General features: G+C 44.9%; 1 protein-coding gene across 1 annotated transcript; it reads left to right on the plus strand.

The window, feature by feature from the left end:
- The first annotated feature begins 1,833 nt into the window (after nt 1-1,833).
- On the plus strand, nt 1,834-10,583 carry LOC133066255 (pregnancy-associated glycoprotein 1-like). The gene is made up of 9 exons (XM_061157139.1): nt 1,834-1,886; nt 2,987-3,137; nt 4,117-4,234; nt 4,334-4,452; nt 5,652-5,845; nt 6,772-6,888; nt 8,415-8,556; nt 8,632-8,730; nt 10,434-10,583. The coding sequence occupies exons 1-9, from the start codon at nt 1,834-1,836 to the stop codon at nt 10,581-10,583; spliced, it is 1,143 nt and encodes a 380-aa protein (XP_061013122.1).
- Nucleotides 10,584-18,577: the final 7,994 nt, after the last annotated feature.

Raw genomic sequence — 18,577 nt, forward strand, 5'->3', positions numbered from 1 at the left:
GAAACAAATACACTATCAAGGGTGAAACAGATCACCAGCCCAGGTGGGATGCATGAGACAAGTGCTCAGGGCTAGTGCCCTGGGAAGACCCAGAGAGATGGGATGTAGAGGGAGGAGGGAGGGGGGATCGGAATGGGGAAGACATGTGAATTCATGGCTGATTCATGTCAATGTATGGCAAAAACCACTACCATAGTGTAAAGTAATTAGCCTCCAACTAATAAAAATAAATGAAAAAAAAAGTGTTCTTCAAGGCCATAGATCAAAGGGCATGTATGTGTGTCATTTCTCAGTGATGTCATATTTCTCCTGTTGGGATTTAACCACCAAAACAGAATTTAAACAATATGCAAAAATGAGGATTAACACACAGAGCCCCGCCTACATACAGCTGGCAACAGGAGAGGCTCTTGTTGTATTCAAGGGACAGGCCTGGATAGATCTCATGCAGGAATGGGCCCTGGGAGTCCTGGATGAGTCATTAAACAGGGTTGTCTTTACTTTGGCTGCCACAGGTGTTTTGTCTTCTTTGATTGGGAAGACCTTTAAAAAAAATTTTTTTTTTGGTCTTTGCTTTGGCAGACAGAATTTTTCATGGTATAGACCCTATAGGGGAAATTATATCAGAAATATATCTAGATATCTTCAGTAGGTAAATTTGTTGGTTTGCATGTCCCCAGTGATCTTTCTTTATAAATAGAAAGGAAACAAACATGTTCAGTATGCATTTTTCAGTCTTTTTAAATCAACCAATTTGAATTACATTCCCTTCTGTCCCCACTGCACTCCCAAGTGTAGGCTAGAAATAAAAACCTGCGGAGACTGAAGGCTGATTCTCGCATATCGTTGTGGAAATTTCGTTCCCACTCTTTTTTTGAGAAAAAAAAATTAGTTGCTAAGATTAAAATCAGTAGATTGTACATAAATATCCAAACTTCTGATTCTCTTGAAAACATGGCCAACTGGCCTGCTTTCCAGCATGGTTGAAGTAGAGGAAAGGCTGCTCCTAGGGGTCAGAGTCCAGCATGGTCACCTAGTCCTATTATCATTTCTCTTGCCTCCTGGGGCCATGAGTTTGTGAGAACTAGACTGCTGGCTCTCTTAAGATAAAGACAGGTTTTGTCTTGATCAACTTTGACTTTGAAGCCTTTAACCCAGAACCCAGCACACAGTTCTTCCTTGTATGTTTGCTGGGTGATATAAAATATCTTGTGGATGCATATGACATTTTTTACAATACTGAAATCCATGCAATGGAAGTACTGCTCTGCCCTAAATCTTTGATGCAGACTGGCATCACAGGTACCCAGATCTCTGCCATTAGACCCACTACCTATGGCCAGTTGTATGTCCCTGGGCTGTCCCTGAAGTCTTCACTTTGCCATTTGACAACTTATCCTCCTAGCAATCTCCTCTCCAATGAAGACAGCAATGCATATCTCATGAAGTGGCTAGGAAGATGACTTGAAACCATGAATGTAGAGTATGGCTCCTACTTACCATTTTCATGATGTTCTTAGCAGATTTTTCTCCAAGTAAGCAAGGTTCTCCTTCTCCTTAGATGTCCATGCAGATCAGTTAGATTCTCCAGCCAAGCTTCAAGGAAGATATTACAGTTCAATTCTCTGTATTCTCAGAAGCTTCAAAGTCCACTCACCAAGGATAATGATGAAGGTAAAGATGTTATCGAAAGCTTTGTGTTTTTATCAGATCTATTAGTGGCATAAAGGGGAAAACTAGGGTAGGTCAGAGCATATATAACTTGGGGCTCCCAGTCACCACTACATGCTAAGAACCTGAATTTCCCTGAGTACTTGGAGCCAGGAAAGAAGCATGAAGTGGCTTGTGCTCCTCGGGCTGGTGGTCTTCTCAGATTGCATAGTCAAGTAAGTATGGGGACTGTAAGCTGCATCATCTTCCTTTCTCGGATTTTTCTTTTCACCTGCTTATTCTTCCACCCATCAGATTTATATGGAATGAATATTTCCCTGACAGTCTTGAAATTCAACCCTTACTTATTGATAAGTACCTTACTTTAGGAGCTGTGGATGCCAAGGGTGTTGGTGTAGATTTGCATGGTTGCACAACTCTTGGGGTCCAGTCATGACTTATTGAAAATGCAACTCCTTACAACTGTTCAGAGCACAGTCTATGCAGATGTAGGTGTGGTCCTGTGGAATGGCACTTTGGTACATTTTATTCAACATGTCCTCTTTGTTCCCTGTCTACTTCAGTGTGTATATGTCTATGTCTGCATCTCTGTATCACTATCATTTACCTCTCCATCTCTGTATCACTATCATTTACCTATCCTTCTCTTTGGAAGTCTCTGTGAGTGTATTTCTCTCTGTGTTGTTTTCTTTTAGTTTTTCATTTGACTCATCCTTCCTTCTCGAGGCTCTGAAATTCCCTTACTTTTTCCCCATCTCCTGGATTCTTCTTTCAACTCCCTCTTCTCTTTCAAATTGGAGAAAGATACACTGTTTGATATACAGTTTTATATCTGACAAGCAGTGTGACCACAGCCAACTCAGTAACCTCTTGCATTTCAAATTGCTCCCTTGTAAAAGAGCATGAGTCCCCCTTCTACCTCCTTCCTTGAGGTTCTATGAGAAGGATACAGTGGGATGGCAACAGCAATGCTAATGGCTGTCATTATCGAGACTTTTCTATATCAAGTACCTTATATCCATCACTTCACTTATCCCAAAGATATTCTCTTTGGAGGGTTTGTGTTGTTACATTCCACCATTTTACTGAGGGGGAGACTGAGACACCCCATGGTCATATGGCTTATCCCAGATTGCAGAACAGAACCTGTAATCAAATATATGTCTTTGCCATGGTATATGCATAAAATTCCGATAATAATGTGCCTCATAAAAATGATTACAAAACACAGGGCAATTACAACGACAGTTTTACCTGAACACTGACAGCTAATTGTAGCTTCGTCTTTGTTTTCTTTGTCAAATGCTCTGTAAAGAATACCTCTAACGAGGGTGAATATCATGAGAAAAACCCGCAGTGAAAAATACATGCCGAACAATTTCCTGAAGGAACATGCTTACAGCCTGTACCTGACTTCTTCTCCTGGCTCAAATATAACTACTTACCCCCTGAGAAACATCCAGGATGTGAGTATTTTGGGAGGATGGTGCTCCACAGCGCCACCTCGTGCTCTAGCCTAGCACCAGGACTCATCTGGAGGTGCCAGGTGAGATGTTGGGGTTGGGGTTCCTGCAGGAGGCAGAAACACTGGAAAACAGGGACCCCACCCAGAGGAGAACACACTCTCATCCTCAACTGTTGGTCTTTGTGACTGGACCCGGCGATTACCAGGTGGCAGGCAAATATCCATTTCTGTGTCAAAGATGTGTCATTAGTTTGAGGAAGATTGTTCCCTCTGAAATAAGTGAGTCAGTCAGTTACAGATGAAGAGGGAACCGTCACTGATCAATTGGTAGAATCAACGGCAAAGCAATTGTGAATCCCAAGGCAGAGGAATTCAGTTTCTACAGAAACAAGAACCACAGCCGTAAAATGTTACTGAACCCGTATTCCGTGTAAGGCCATAAGTATCTAACACTGTGTTTACTGCTTTTAGATTAGAAAAGGGGCTTATTTTGTCTTCAAAAATGCTCATGCTGGCCTGAGAGATAGGCATATTAGTAAATAGATGTCAAATGAAAGGGTCACCTGTGTGGTGTTGATTAGATGTGGTCTGAGTTTTGAGGGAGTGGCTGAGATTGATCAAGAAGGACCTCCTGGAGAAGGGAGTGTTAAGGCTGAGTTTTAAAAGACTAAATAGCATCTCAAATGAAGGCACCAGGACTTCCCTGCGTGTCCAGTGGTCCTGGGAGTCCAGTGGTTATGCCTCTGTGCTTCCAAAGCAGGACGTACCACTTCAACGCCTGGTCATAGAGTCAATATCCTGCATACCATGCAGCACAGGAAAAATATATCAAATGCAGGCACCTCTGTGACCAAAGTCAGTGAGCTGCACAGTGGTTAGAAAGTGATCTCAAGAGATATGTGACATCCAGAGGGAGGCATGAGTGTGGGAATAGAGGGTAGCCAGTTCTGCACTAACCCACTCCCTCCTTTTCCCTGTAGATAATATATGTGGGTAACATCACCATTGGAACACCCCCTCAGAAATTCCAGGTTGTCTTTGACACAGGCTCATCTGACCTGTGGGTGCACTCCGTCTTATGCTCCAGGCGACGCTGTTGTGAGTACAGACACCCCGTACCCGGCCCATCTTTCCCTTGCCCTGCCACCCTGGTTTGCACCCTTGGCACCTGATGGCACTTATCTCTTGGGTCTGCAGCTTCACAAGGTTTGTTCAGACATCGTGAGTCTTCCACCTTCCGGGCTACCAGAAGGAGATTCAGCATCGTATACGGTCGTGGGAGGATGAATGGAATTGTTGTTCATGACACCGTTCGTGTAAGAGTGTAACAAATGTTGAGTCAGGACTGGCTATGGACTGACCACTGCTTGCAAAACAGATGCAGGACCATCTGGCAGGACCCTTCCTAGCCTAACTCCCATAGATATTGGCCATCTTACCCACAGGATCCTGTCCCTGGGAAGGCAGTGCCTGTGGTGACACATGAGCACAGAGTTTAGCTAACCCAGAGAGTGGCTTGAAATGGGGACTTGCAGCTTCTCTGCCCATGAGAACTTCAAGGTTCATTTTGCTGGGAGTGAGAAGAGGGGAAAAAAGCACCCACTTTATATTCTCAGACTGTTCCAGGCACTTTCAGGTGATAACTGGTTTAGTCCCGCAACAACCCCACACAGCAGTTACTCTGATTAACTCATGGGACATATGAGGAAACTGAGGTGCAGACAGCAAGGGCCTTGCTGAGGACACACATGTGGTAAACAGTGGAGCTCGGCTGGCTTTTCAGGACTGAAGTTGCTGTGGGGTGTTTGGGGACAAGAAAAAACTGATCTGGAGAACCTCGGGGCAGTCAAGGGCTTCAGGTATCCAGATGGGAAACTGGAGGCCTGAGAAGTTAGGGGGCCTGATAAATGAATTCTCACTTTAGGGTGCCTTTGAGAGTCCAACAAACTTATGGCCTGCCTCCCCCAAAGTACTTGGGTAGTTCCCCCTCCCCGCCCCCCCCCGCCGCCATACACACTCACACAAAGACACACATATCCCCAAAAGTGAATCCCAGGCAGTAATTTCATAGATCCCTGCAAGCAAGATTGTGTTTTTGGCTTCTGTCTTCCTGGACAGATGCAGAATCCACAGTACCTTACAGAGAATGCAGTCCATTCCTGTCATTAGGTCACAGTGATGCCAAGGAGATAGTTGCCTTGCTCTCGGCTCATTTGTCCACAAGGGGGCACCAATGGGTCCTGGCCTGACTCTTGGTTGCCCCTCTTGTACAGAAGCCACAAGGCCAATTTGACTCACTCAGGTGGTGTTTTTCAGAGGGGCAGATGTTTTAAAATTCACAGCCTCTCACAAATGGAACCCAAATTCCCCTCCCAGCTTGGTCTAACTGCCTGAGGTCCACCGAACACACAGGCCAGCCTCAATTCTTCTCTGAGGATCAAATGGTAATGCTCCCCAGCCCAGTCCTAGCCCCACTTCACGTATCTGTAAGTGGGATCACTCTTCTCTCCCACAGATTGGGGACTTAGTAAGTACTAACCAGGCATTTGGTCTAAGCATGGAGCATTCCTGGTTTGAGGGAAAGCCTTTTGATGGAGTCTTGGGTTTGAGCTACCCCAACATATCTCTCACTGGAGGCATCCCCATCTTTGACAACCTGAAGAATCAAGGTGCCATTTCTGAGCCGGTTTTTGCCTTCTACCTGAGCAAGTAAGTCTGAGATGGACAATCCATTTCTCCAAATGATCTGTAATTTGCTTTCTGTTGTAAGAAATTTGTAGAACACTTGATAAATAAGTATCTTGAGAGATAATATAATCCCAGATAACTATGGCCCCAGGGCGCTACCTGGCTTCAACACTGGCTTTTATAAATAACGTTTTATTGGAACATAAGCCTGCTCCTGGGCTCAAGATCAGTAACTTGATCTAGGGGGATGAGTGAGGAGGAAGACTAATGGAAGGCAACAGGAATCAAGTTAGAATGAAAGGCATTAGGATTTGCTTATGAATTTGATAAGGAAGGAGAAGGATGGTGGGTATCTTTCCTTCCTCATTAGCATTTCACTGTGAGCCCAGGACCAGCTACCCAATTTGCAAGAACCAGTGAAAAATGAAAGTGTGGGACAGAAAACAAAAGTGTGGGACCCCTTTTTCATGAAATATTAGGCATTTCAAGACAGGGAGAGCAGAGGTGGGGTCCCTTCTGAGTGTGGGGCCCTTTGGACAATAGAGGTCACAGGCCAGTGGAGCCAACTCTGGGTGACCTGATCCTACACCCTTAGCACTCCCAGGCCTTGATTTTCCTTAAAAATGACAAAGTGGACAGGGGAAAGCAAAATTGCTTTAACACCCTGTCCTCTGAGGGTGTCTGAGCACTCAGGTCACAGGAGGTCCAGGGCATCTTCCGAAGATATAGTGGGTGGAGCCCAGCCAGGTGACTCAGCTTCCACCCTTCTCTATGCCACTCATTAGCCAGTACCTGATCTCAGTCTGGTTCTCAATTGCTCTGAGACTCGATTTCTGCATCTGTAGATGGGGATCTTGTTAGGGCCTTGATGGGTGGAGAAGCAAAGCTCTCAGACAGTGCTGTTGTTACCGACTTCCAAGGATCCCCCCATTGTCTTCTCTCTACAGAAGCAAGCCGGAGGGCAGTGTGGTGCTGTTTGGTGGGGTGGATAAATCCTACTACCAGGGAGCACTCAACTGGGTACCATTGACCCAAGTGGGCTACTGGCATGTCCACATGGACCGGTAAGCCTCTCCCTCTGAGGGTCAGCCCAAAAAATGCTCCCACTACTGTACCTGGACACAGGCAGACACACTGAAATGCGTTCTCAGACAAATAGACACAGAAACATATACATCACCCACAATGACACAGATAGACCCAGAGACACATGGAAACACAGAAGCAGACACATATAAACATACACAGAGACACATATAAACATGCAAAACTTGCATAACTAATCAAAGACACAGAAGCACACACAGAGACACATACAAACACACAAGCACATAGATACACAAAAAGCCCATTGGTTCATAATCCCCAGGCCCCCTGACCAGGGCTCTGACCATGGTCCTCACAGGGTCCAGAGAGGTCTGTGCAGCTGGGAGAGCCTTGCACCTGCTACCCTGTGAGTTGGGGAGCACGGTCAGAGGACTCTGCAGTGTGGTGAGCAGGATCAGGGAGGATTTCACCAGCCTGGACAGAGATATAAGATAGCCAACTGTCCAGGGCTACCTGGAACCAAGGAAGTTCTCAGTACAGATAAATGTCAGTTTAAAAACAGGGCAAGTCCTGAGCAAATGCGGACAACGGGTCTCCTTATGGAGAAGCTACCCAGCAGTGGAGAGAGGTTGGCTGCAGTCTTAAGACGTGAAAGCAACTAATAAAAAAGACACCCCACATCCCTGGGCACAGAGTGGGGCAGGGGCTAAAACTGAGAGAATCAGGAAGATGGGATCCAGGAGTGACGTGAGGACAAGAGGCAATAACTGAAAGGATTCTGTGTGATATGCTCAGACAAAAGCTGACCTGTCCTTTGGAGTTTCTGTGGGCTAGTCATGTATATCCTGTGCAGGGTCTCAGGGTCTGAGCTGGTTGTAGAAACAGTCCTGGGAGAGACCCTCTACCAGAGGAGCCTCTGTCTCCCCCTTCTATGAGAATCTGCTGCCCTTGCGAATCTCCATCTTCACTCTGTGTTTGACCCATTATTTGTTCCCCACCAGATACAGCTCTCTGGATGTTTCTCATTATTTTCACAGTCTTCATTCACTCATTGAACAGACACACATTGGGCATCCACTGTGTGCCAGGCACTTTAGGGAAGCAATGAGAACTAACTGGCCTTCACATCTAAGAAGGCAGATGCACAGAAATGACACACACACTTAGTGAATTGACTTTGGTACATGCTAGACGTGAGGAAGTGTCTACAGAGAGTGACCAAGAGAGGAGACTGATAAACACTGGGGGAAAGTCTTCCTTGAAAGCAATACAATTAAGCTGGAATCTGGAAGATGAGAAGAACTTTGCTAGTCAAAGGGGAGGGGACTCTTCTAGGAAGGAAAAGCAGCTTGTGTCAAGCTACAAAAGATCCTGGTGTATTCAAGTACTGAATTCAAGGATGTGAAGCGAGGTGCCATGTCGAGAGCAGATGAAGAGAGTCAGGGCAAGAGACAAAGGGCTGTTTAGGAGACAGTCAGGAAGGGGGCAGCTCTGGGGGGACTCAGAGTGACCTCGATGTTCGCTTTGTTCCACTGTCTCTCAGCATCTCCATTAACAGCCGGGTTATTGCTTGTAATGATGGCTGTGAGGCCTTTGTGGACACCGGGACATCACTGATCCTTGGCCCAGGAAGACTGATCGATAACATCCTGAGGCTCATCGGTGTCACCGAGGTGAATGGTCATGCCCCAGGGTCACTCCCAGTCTCCACACACATCAAGGATCTCCAGGGCCAACTTCTCTCCCTCTCTCTCTAATAGCGCTGTGTGTCTTGTTCTGTGGTCAATACCCTGCCCTCTGTTGACTTCACCATCAACGGCATCAAATACCCAGTTCCAGCTCAAGCCTACACCATCAAGGTGAGGGGGCAATACTGAGGGTTGGTTCTCAAACTGGAGCTTGCAGGAACCGTTGGGCTGCTGCTGGGAGGAGGGCGCCCTCTGCAGGCCGTGTCACACTGTTGTAGATGCTCTGAGTCTTGTGGCTGGGCCAGTGCTTCCCAAAGAACCAACTACTTGAGAGTAAAGGCCCGTCTGGGACACTGATCATCCTGAAATAAATGTGGAGACGCCACACCATGCTGGCATGGTGGGAGTCACAAGGCGAGGGGAACACTGAGGCCCTCAGTCCTCAGAGAGCTTCAGTTCAATCTGAGCCCTTAGGTGCATGAACATGAAAGTCAGTGCTAGCAGTCCCTGAAATAGGCCATGTTACAAGGTGAATGGCTGGGGACAATCCCAGTGTGATGTCCCAGCATAAATTAACAGTCTCCCTTACCTTCTCAAAGTTTTCCTGCTTTGGATGATGAATTACATGGTCACCCTAGATCTCGGCTACTACTTCCCCTTGCTCTGACCAGGTGCTCCCTTTGTGAATTGGGTACCCAACCTCTACTCGGATTGGGGATGTTGGATACTAAGGTGAATAAAGGGTGCACAGTGACTGCTCACCCCGGCACAGGGTGGAGGCTTCATGTCAGCTCCCTGTGGGAGTACATAGCAGGCAGATGGGCTCAAAGAAGGCTTTGAGGAACAGAGGGAATCAGGAATTCTTAAACCACAAACTCATGGAGACATATGGAGGGTTGCTTGGTTCTAGGCAACACTGCACTGGATTTCATGCAAATGGCATCCTAAGGTGCTCTGCACTGGGGCACTGGGGACTTACTAGGGGTGATGAGGGATACGGACTGACTGGTGGGAATGGAGAACCAGAGTACATTACCCAACAAATCCTGGAGTGGCCAAAGAGGATGAGTGTGGGCCCAAGGAGGCTTCCCACAGTTGCTGAGTTAAGTTTTCAAGAACTTGTTGTGGGCACTGCTGTATTTAAGATGGATAACCAACAATGAGCTACTGTGTAGCACAGGGAACTCTACTCAGTTATATGACAACCTGGATGGGAGGGGTATCTTTGGGACCAGGATACGTAGCTACATACAGTTGAGTCTGTTTAGTGTCCACCTGAAACCCAGAATATTGTTAATCAGCTATAATCCAATAAAAAATAGTTTTTTAATACAGAGGGATTGTGGGGATTCTGGGGATGCCAAAGGAAGACCTGCATTCTCGGTAGAGCAAACAAGGAGAAGGAGTTAGAAGGAAAGAAACAGGGAGTGAGGAGAACCAGGGGACACTCTTGTTCTTTTCTCAAAATTGTATTGAAGTGTGGCTGATCTTCAGTGTCACTTCAAGTTCGGCTGCACAGCAATGTGACTCAGTTACACACATAAAAAGTATATATTCTTTTTCTTATTCTTTTTCTGTGGTTTATCACTGGATATTGAATATAGTTCTTTACTCTCTACAGTAGGACTTTGTTGTTTATCATTCCACTGTTTCCCCAACTCTCAGTCCTCCTCTCACCACACCCTTCCTCATGGCAGCCACGTGTGTGGGCCCTTTTTGGTTTTGGATGAACTCTCACATCCCCTGCTGCTCATAAAACCACTTGATACTTACCAAAAGAGGGAAATAAAAGCAAGAACGGTGCTGGTCTGGATAATGGGGGGAATCACATGTAAGGGCTCAGTCTGACTGGTGTGTGTCTCTGACTCCCCCAGGATTCTAGTGGCAACTGCTATATCGGCATTAGAGAGAACCCAGTGAATAGATCTACAGAGAACTGGATCCTGGGTGACGTCTTCCTGAGGCAATATTTCTCGGTCTTTGATCGAGGAAATGACAGGATTGGCCTGGCACAGGCAGTGTAACCTCTTGGAGTGATTCAGGAATCAGTAAGACCACTCCTAACACACACTCACTCACACTTAGGGCACTCCTGCCCAGGATGCTGATAAACTGTATTTTGTGGTCTGCACACCCTATTCTCAATAAAGTATAAAGGGTTTCACTCATAACGATGCTGAAATAAATGGGTGCCTCTGTTTGTGTCTGGGAGGGAACGATCTAGAACCAAGTCTGAATGATTATTGAGAGGAGCCCAACTCCAACTGGCTTCAAGGAAAAGGGAGACTCATTGAAATGATTCTGGAAATCCAGGACACAATAATCAGAGCAAATAAAAAGATTTCAGTGACTGAACCCAAGAAATCAGAAGTCATCAGTTCTCTCTTTCTCACCCTCGCTCTTTCCCTTTGCTCTTCTTTGTGGGTCTTAGCCTGACAGCTTTTTTCCACAAGGCTTCTACACCTAGTGAAGGAGTCCAAGCTACCTGCCCTAGGGTTTTATACCCCCAAGGCATCACCTAGTAAGGAAAGAAGCTCGGAGATATCAGTGTTCAATGGTGTTCTTTGAATGACCCACCTCAAATCACCTGTACAGTCCCAGATCAGCCATCCTTGCAGGGCCATGTGGTCCTATGACTGGCTTTACATGGTCGTTGGCCCTGACCCAGCAGCACACATGATTGTCAGGTTGCTCCAGAACTACATCATTGAACCTGGGGAGAGGCAGCCCCAAGGATACCAGCTGGGGGATGGTCTAGGCCATGAAAGTGTTCGTGATGACCCACCAACTCCACCACCTCCTCATTCAGAGGAATTCTAAGGGGTAATGAAATAGACTCTCTTCATCCCATATCAGATGATCTTATCACTGGGCTTCTCCTCCAGGGGAGTTTGGGTGAGGTAGTTCATGCAGAGCTGGTTCCCTTTTGTTCCCACACCACAGTCACCAGCTCTCTGCCACATATGCCTGCTCTGTCCTTTCCAGTCCTACTGATAAGTGATGGCCCCAGTGGATCCCTGAGCCATCCCCCTCCTCCAGGGCCCAGAATGCCCCTTCCTTGGCCTCCAATGCTGCTGGGGAGAATGCAACACATGTATCGGGGGACCCAGGGTACACAGAGCCTTCAGCATTTCTGAGCTTCCTCCAGGGGTGGAGCTACAAACTCTTTGAGTGGAGCTGCCACCGTTAGCCACTTTTGCAGGGGAAGCATCCGTTCTTTCCACCTGGAAGCCCTCAGTAGATGCCTCAACTGAGACAGGAGGGGTCAGAAGTTGATTTCCTTTCAGATTGACCAGTTTGATCTCCTTGTTGTGTAAGGGATTATCAAGAATCTTCTGAAGCACCAGAGTTCAAAAGCTCAGTTTTTTGCCATTCACCCTTTCTTACGGTCCAGATAGCACATCTACATATGATTACTGGAAAAATCATAGTTCTGACACTTCAGACCACTGTAGCAAAGTGACTCTCTGCTTTTTAATACACCGCCCAATTTTTCATAGCCTTTCTTCCTTCCAAGAGTCAAGTGTGTTTTAATTTTGTGGTTGCAGTCAAGGTCCATAGTGATTTTGGGGCCCATAAAAATATTCTGCCACTGTTTCTACTTTTCCCTCATCATATGCCTTGAAGAGGTAGGATTCGATGCCATGAATGTTGAGTATTTTTTTCTGAATAGCTTTTTGAATGTTGAGTTTTAAGTCAAATTTTGCATCTCCTCTCCTCATCAAGAGGCTCTTTTGTTCTTTGCTTTCTTCCATTAGGGAGGTGTCATCTTCATATCTGTGGATGTTGATACTTCTCCAAGCAATCTTGATTCCAGCTTGGGATTTATGTAGTCCAGCATATAGAATGAGGTATCCTACATAGAAGTTAAATAACAAGAGTGGCAATGTACACCTTGTCACACTCCATTCCCAATTTTAAATCTTTCAGTTGTTCCATGTCTGATTCTAACTGCCACTTTTTGACCTACATGCAGACTTTTCAGGAGACAGTTAAGGTGATCTGGTACTCCTGTTTCCTTAAGAATTTTCCACAGTTTGTTGTGGTCCACACAATGAAAGACTTTAGCATAGTCAGTGAAGCAGACAGAAATGTTTTTCTAGGATTCCCTTGCTTTCTCTATGATCCAATGAGTGTTGGCAATTTGATCTCTGGTTCCTCAAACCAGTTTGTACATCTGGAAGTTCTCAGTTCATGTACTGTTGAGACTTAGCTTGAAGGATTTCGAGCTTTACCTTGCTAGCAAGTGAGATGAGCGCAATTGCATGATGTGTTGAACATTCTTTGAAATTGCCTTTCTTTTGGATTGGTTGAAAACTGACCTCTTCCTGCACTGTGGCCACTGCTGAGTTTTCCAAATTGCTGACATATTGAATGCAGTCATTTTATAGCCTCATTCCTTGGGATGTTTTAAACAACTCAGCTCTAATTCCATCACCTCCACTAGCTTTGTTTGTAGTGATGCTTCCTAAGGCCCACTTGAATTCATACTCCAGTATATCTGGCTTTACAAGAGTGACCCAAACATCATCCCTATCCCTAATTTAGGACCATTTTGTGCAGTTCATCTCGGCATTCTTTCCACCTCCTCTTAATCTCATCTGCTTCTGGTAGGTCTTTGACTTTGTTGTCCTTTATTGTCCCCATCTTTGCATGAAGTGTTCCTCTGGTAGCTCCAATTTTCCTGAAGAGTTCTGTACTCTTTACAATTCTGTTATTTTCCTCTAATTCTTGTACTGTTCACTTACGAAGACTTTCTTATCTCTCCTTACTTTTCTGTGTGTGTCTGCATTCCATTGGGTATATCTTTTCCTTTCTCTCTTGCCTTTAACTTCTCTTATTTTCTCAGCTGTTTTTAAGACCTCCTCAGGCAACCATTTTTCCTTCTCATGTTTGTTTTTCTTGGGGATGCTTTTGCTGACCACCTCCCGTACAATGTTACAAACTTCCGTCCATAGTTCTGCAGGCTACCCGACCTAATCCCTTGAATCTCTTTATTCTCCACTATATAATCATAAGGGATTTGATTCAGGTCATAGCTGAGTGTTCTAGTGGTTTTCCTTACTTTCTTCAATTTAAGCCTGAATTTTGCTTGCTTCTGCCTAAGCATTCTGCCAGATCACCACCCATCACTCCCAGTGCGTGTGGAGCAAAAACACACAGATTGAGGTCTGTTGCGCTGGGTTTTTGCTTGGCAATTCACGTGTATAGGTGTGTGAACTTGATCAAGTCCCTTAACCTCACTTGTCTCATCTGGAAAATGGGCACTATGATGATAATTGCACCTTCTAGATTGCATGTGCGCCTGCTGAGAACAAGTGGTACTGAGAGGGCTTTCTGGGTTCCTGAGTCTGGAACAAATATGAATTATCCTCCCACTCGGGAAGAAGGGAATCTTCTGTTTAGAGGTTATGGCTGCCATGCCCAAGGCTAAATATTGATTCAAGATGAATGACCTCTATTTCTGAACCACGATACAGAGCTCTGACTGAGCCGATGCTTCTGTTTTCTGGGCTCCACAAGAGCTAATGATTACTAGCTCAGATTACTCCCTTCCCAGCCTTACCTGTCAGCCTTTCCTTGCCAACTAATTCTAGCCTGAAATTGCACTACACAGAGAGTTGTAAGGCTTTTGGTCTCATCACTTTCCCACATCTCCAGCATAGCAACAAGTAACTGTTATGGCTACTTGTCATAGCAACAACTATGGCAACCTGTACAGTCCAATCTCAGCTGGTTAAATGAAACTGTCCCCATTTGGCCCCTCATGTTGAAATTACCTATAGTTGCCATAGAAACCTTCCTATGCTTGCTGTTTAACGACAAAATAGATATGGACCTCATCTAGTATTCTTTCCCATGCATGATTTCAACCATGTAGTGAAGTAACCAGACATTGAGTCATCTAACTTCCCACAGGAATTGACAAATGCAAAACACACATCGTGCTTTTCTTGCTTGCCCCAAAACACCATTGAAGTGATCTGCTGCAACAAAGGGATAAGTTGGCATGTACACTCCAGAAGGGGCTCTTTTTCTGGATTCGTTTTCCACTTAGTGCAGAATATTTACCACATGCCTCGCCCTCCAGCAGCTGCTCACCTGGTTTTTGCAGACTCAGCCCACTCCAATTTCCTTCCACATACCTCAGTAAAATCTAGAGCACAAACTCAGTCAAAGCTCTCACTCCTGCACAAAACAGTTCTTTGCTTTTTTAGAAAACAATGTTTGGTCACACATTCAATATCTTGTGCTCCTTGCCTTGGATTCAAGGAACTGCACCAGAGAATGGGAAGCCTAGCCTTCCATCGAAATCTTTCTCCACTCCCTCCAAGGCCAGAGGCTTCACTGGACCCTCTGTTCTCATTGGTATTATTCAGTTGCTAAGTCATATCTGACTCTTTGTGATTACATGTATGGCAACAGAACAGAATTCCCTGTCTTTCACTATTTTATGTAGTTTCCTCAAACTCATGTCCATTGAGTCGGTGATGCCATCTCACCATCTCATCCCTTTGATCCCTCTCCTTATGCCTACAATCTTTCCCAGCATCAGGGTCTCTTCCAATGAGCTGGCTATTCACATCAGATGGTGGAAGTGTTGGAGCTTCTTCTTCCGCATCAGTCCTTCCACTGAATATTGCTCTACCACTTCCAAAACAAAACTCATGTTTCCAATCATCTAACAAAATTGAGGATTGATAAAGTTTAATAGAACAGGGATCTTGTCCTCTGAGAAATACCACCATTGCCGCCCTGCCTTTCTCTTACCATTCTCTCCACCTGGCATAGAGTTGCTTCCCTACAGCTTCTCCAGCTTGAAACGGCCTGCCGAACCATCATTGTCAGCTATCCAGGAATTATTCCTTCCTCATTCCCCAAATACTTCTGCCTGGTCCCTGATTGCCTTTTGTACATCAGTTCAGTTCAGTCTCTCAGTCATGACCAATTCTTTGCTATATCATGGGGTGCAGCATGGTAGAGCTCCCTGTCCATCACCAACTCCCACAGCTTGCTCAAACTCATGTTCATCAATTTTGGTGCTGCCACCCAACAATTTTTTCTTCTGTCTTCCCCTTTGCCTCCTGCCTTTAATCTTTCCCAGCATCAGGATCTTTTATAAAGAGTCAGTTCTTCCTATCAGGTGGCCAAAGTACTAGAGGTTCAGCTTCATTATTGGTCGTTCCAAAGAATATTCAGGACTGATTTTCTTTAGGATGGACTGGTTGGATTTCCTTGCAGTTCAAGGGGCTCTCAGGAGTCTTGTCCAACACCACATTTCAAAAGCATCTGTTCTTTGGTACTCAACTTCCTTTCTGGTCCAACTCTCACATCCACCCACGGCTTCTGGAAAAAGCCATAGCTTTGACTATACAGAAGTTTACTCGTAAAGGAATGTCTTTGCTTTATTGTATGCTGTCAAGGTTTTTCATAGTTTTATTCTCTAGGAGCAAGTGTCTTTTTTTTTCATAGCTGCAGTTATTTTCTGCAGTGATTTTGGATCTCAGGAAAATAAATTCTGTCACTGCTTTCATTGTTTCTGCATGTATGTGCCATGAAGTAATGGAACTAGATGCAATTATCCTTGTTTTTTGATCTCTATGTACCACATCAAAGCCATCCACAAGAAAATGAAATGCATAAAGGCAAAATGGTTGTCTGAGGAGACCTCACAAATAATTTAAGAAAGAAGAGAAGCAAAAGTCAAAAGAGAAAAGAAAGACATAACCTGTGAATGTAGATTTCCACAGAATAGCAAGAAGAGATTTAAGAAAAGCCTTTCTAAGTGATCAGTGCAAAGAAATAGAGGAAAACAATAGAATTTGAAAGATCAGAGATCAGCTAAAAAAATTAGAGGTAGGGAAGGAACATTTCATGCAATATGGGCACAATGAAAGCCAGAAATTACATGGATCTAACAGAAGCAGAATATATTAAGAAGAGGTTGAAAGCATATATAGAACTATAGAAAAAATATATTAATGACCCAGATAACCACGATGGTGTGATCACTCACCTAGGGCTAGACATCCTGAAATGTGAAGTCAGGGGGGCCTTTAGAAGCATAACTACGAGCAAAGCTAGTGGGGGTGAAGGAATTGTAGTTGAACTATTTGAAATCCTAAGAGATGATGCTGTGAAAGTGCTGCACTCAATATGCCAGCTAATTTGGAAAACTCAGCAGTGGCCACAGGAATGGAAAGGTCGTTTGATTGTAATCCCAAAGAAAGGCGATTTCAAAGAATGTTCAACTACCACACAGTTGCACTCATCTCACATGCTACCAAAGTAATTTCTCCAAGCAAGTCTTCAACAGTACATGAACTATGAAATTCTATATGTTCAAACTGGATTTAGAAAAGGCAGATGAGCCAGGGATCAAATTGCCAACATCCACTGGATCATAAAAAAAGCAAGAGATCCAGAAATACAGCTACTTCTGCTTTATTGACCATGCAAAAGCCTTTGATTGTGGATCACAACAAACTGTGGAAAACTTACAGAGAATGGAATACCAGGCCATCTTACCTGCCTTCTGAGAAATCTGTAACAGGTCAAGAAGCAACAGTTAGAACTGAACATGGAACAACAGATTGGTTCCAAATCGGGAAAGGAGTACATAGGTTGTATATTGTTGAGAAAGTCAAATCCTAGGCAGATTGATAAGAAGTCCAGGGGTCCCCAAGGAGAGAGGGGTCTGAAATTCTCAAGGAGGAAGAAAGGACAAAGTTTTTTTGCCCCTCTACATTCCTTAGGATTATATAACCATTATGTATCCTGCTTGAGGACAGTCTCTGGGAAAAAAACCTTCTCGCTAATCCTTTTATCTTAAGGTGTAAATTATGGGAGTAGGTCTACTGAGGTCTTTCCAACTTCCAGAAAATATTTTGATTCACTGTAATAATGAACTAGAGAGTATATAACTCCATGGATAACACTAGCAGGGGGGTACTCTTTCTGACCCCTTCTGATGCCTATTTCAGTAGCTTTCTCAATCTCCTTTATACTTTAATAAATTTTATTACACAAAATCTCTGAGCGATCAAGCCTTATCTCAGGCCCAGGATTGAATTCTTCTCCTCTGGAGGCCAAGAATCCTGGCATCTCTGCATGGTTCTGCAACAACCTTTCATCTTGGGGGGATTCTTCAGGACAAGGTAAGGATGCTTGGAGCTCTAGTTCCTTGTTCTCCTAGCGAACATGTTTTCTGCTCTCCTTTACTAACTCTATGCTGTGCTTGTGTGAATGAATGACATGCCCTGCACAAAGCACGTGTGGATCCCTGCTCTGTGGTTCTGTGGCGACCTCACATGGCTTATGGCAGATACCTGTTGGGGGTTTATACAGACCTGCCAATACGAAAAGGCACCCATGGCTTCTTTTGGGACCCACCAGAAATGAGCAAAGCATGTGGACTGAACTCTCTTTTTCAGTCAAACTTTTCGGTCTCTTTGACCATTTCAGAACTCCTTGGAATTAGAAGTACTAACCTAATCTGTTGGATCATAGACTGTCAAGGGACTTGTGATCTATGCTATTACTGTGTACAATGACTTAGGTTCCAAACTTGGATTGGTAGTCAGGAAGCGCCTAGCCTTGCTAGGCATGGACAGTTTGAAGAGAGATGGAGCTCTAGCTTCAAGAGCATCTCTGAGGTTAAAGGTTACTCACATTGGAACTTCAAGGGATTTTCCCCCTCCCCTTTGGTAATGGTGCCTCTTAGTGAACCAGAGGAGACTCTTATACTGGTGTGATGACACTTAGGAGGCTCTTATATTGGTGTGGTGAGGCTTGGAAGGAACATCTCAGGTTTATGTTCGTATCAGTCATATTGTGGTCAGAAATTTACTCAGGGTCATGCCCTGGCACTCAGGTGACGAGAATGTTTCCCCCAGCAGTTTAGCCTGGGAGGCATTCTGGAAGGTTACTCTGATTGCACCCAGGCTGCATCAGAGGCAAGCAAGGTTTTAATGGTGAGGAGCTGGACGTCAGTCAGGGATGCCATCAGGTCTACCCC

The sequence above is a fragment of the Dama dama genome, chromosome 2 (assembly GCF_033118175.1).
Source record: "Dama dama isolate Ldn47 chromosome 2, ASM3311817v1, whole genome shotgun sequence".
In the NCBI taxonomy this organism is placed as follows: domain Eukaryota; kingdom Metazoa; phylum Chordata; class Mammalia; order Artiodactyla; family Cervidae; genus Dama; species Dama dama.

Bases quoted from the DNA above. Each gene is read 5' to 3' on its own strand.
- LOC133066255 (XM_061157139.1), top strand. From the start codon at position 1,834: ATGAAGTGGCTTGTGCTCCTCGGGCTGGTGGTCTTCTCAGATTGCATA. The intron at 4,235-4,333 runs GTGAGTACAGAC...TTGGGTCTGCAG, and splicing joins ATGCTCCAGGCGACGCTGTT to CTTCACAAGGTTTGTTCAGA. The intron at 8,731-10,433 runs GTGAGGGGGCAA...TGACTCCCCCAG, and splicing joins CTCAAGCCTACACCATCAAG to GATTCTAGTGGCAACTGCTA.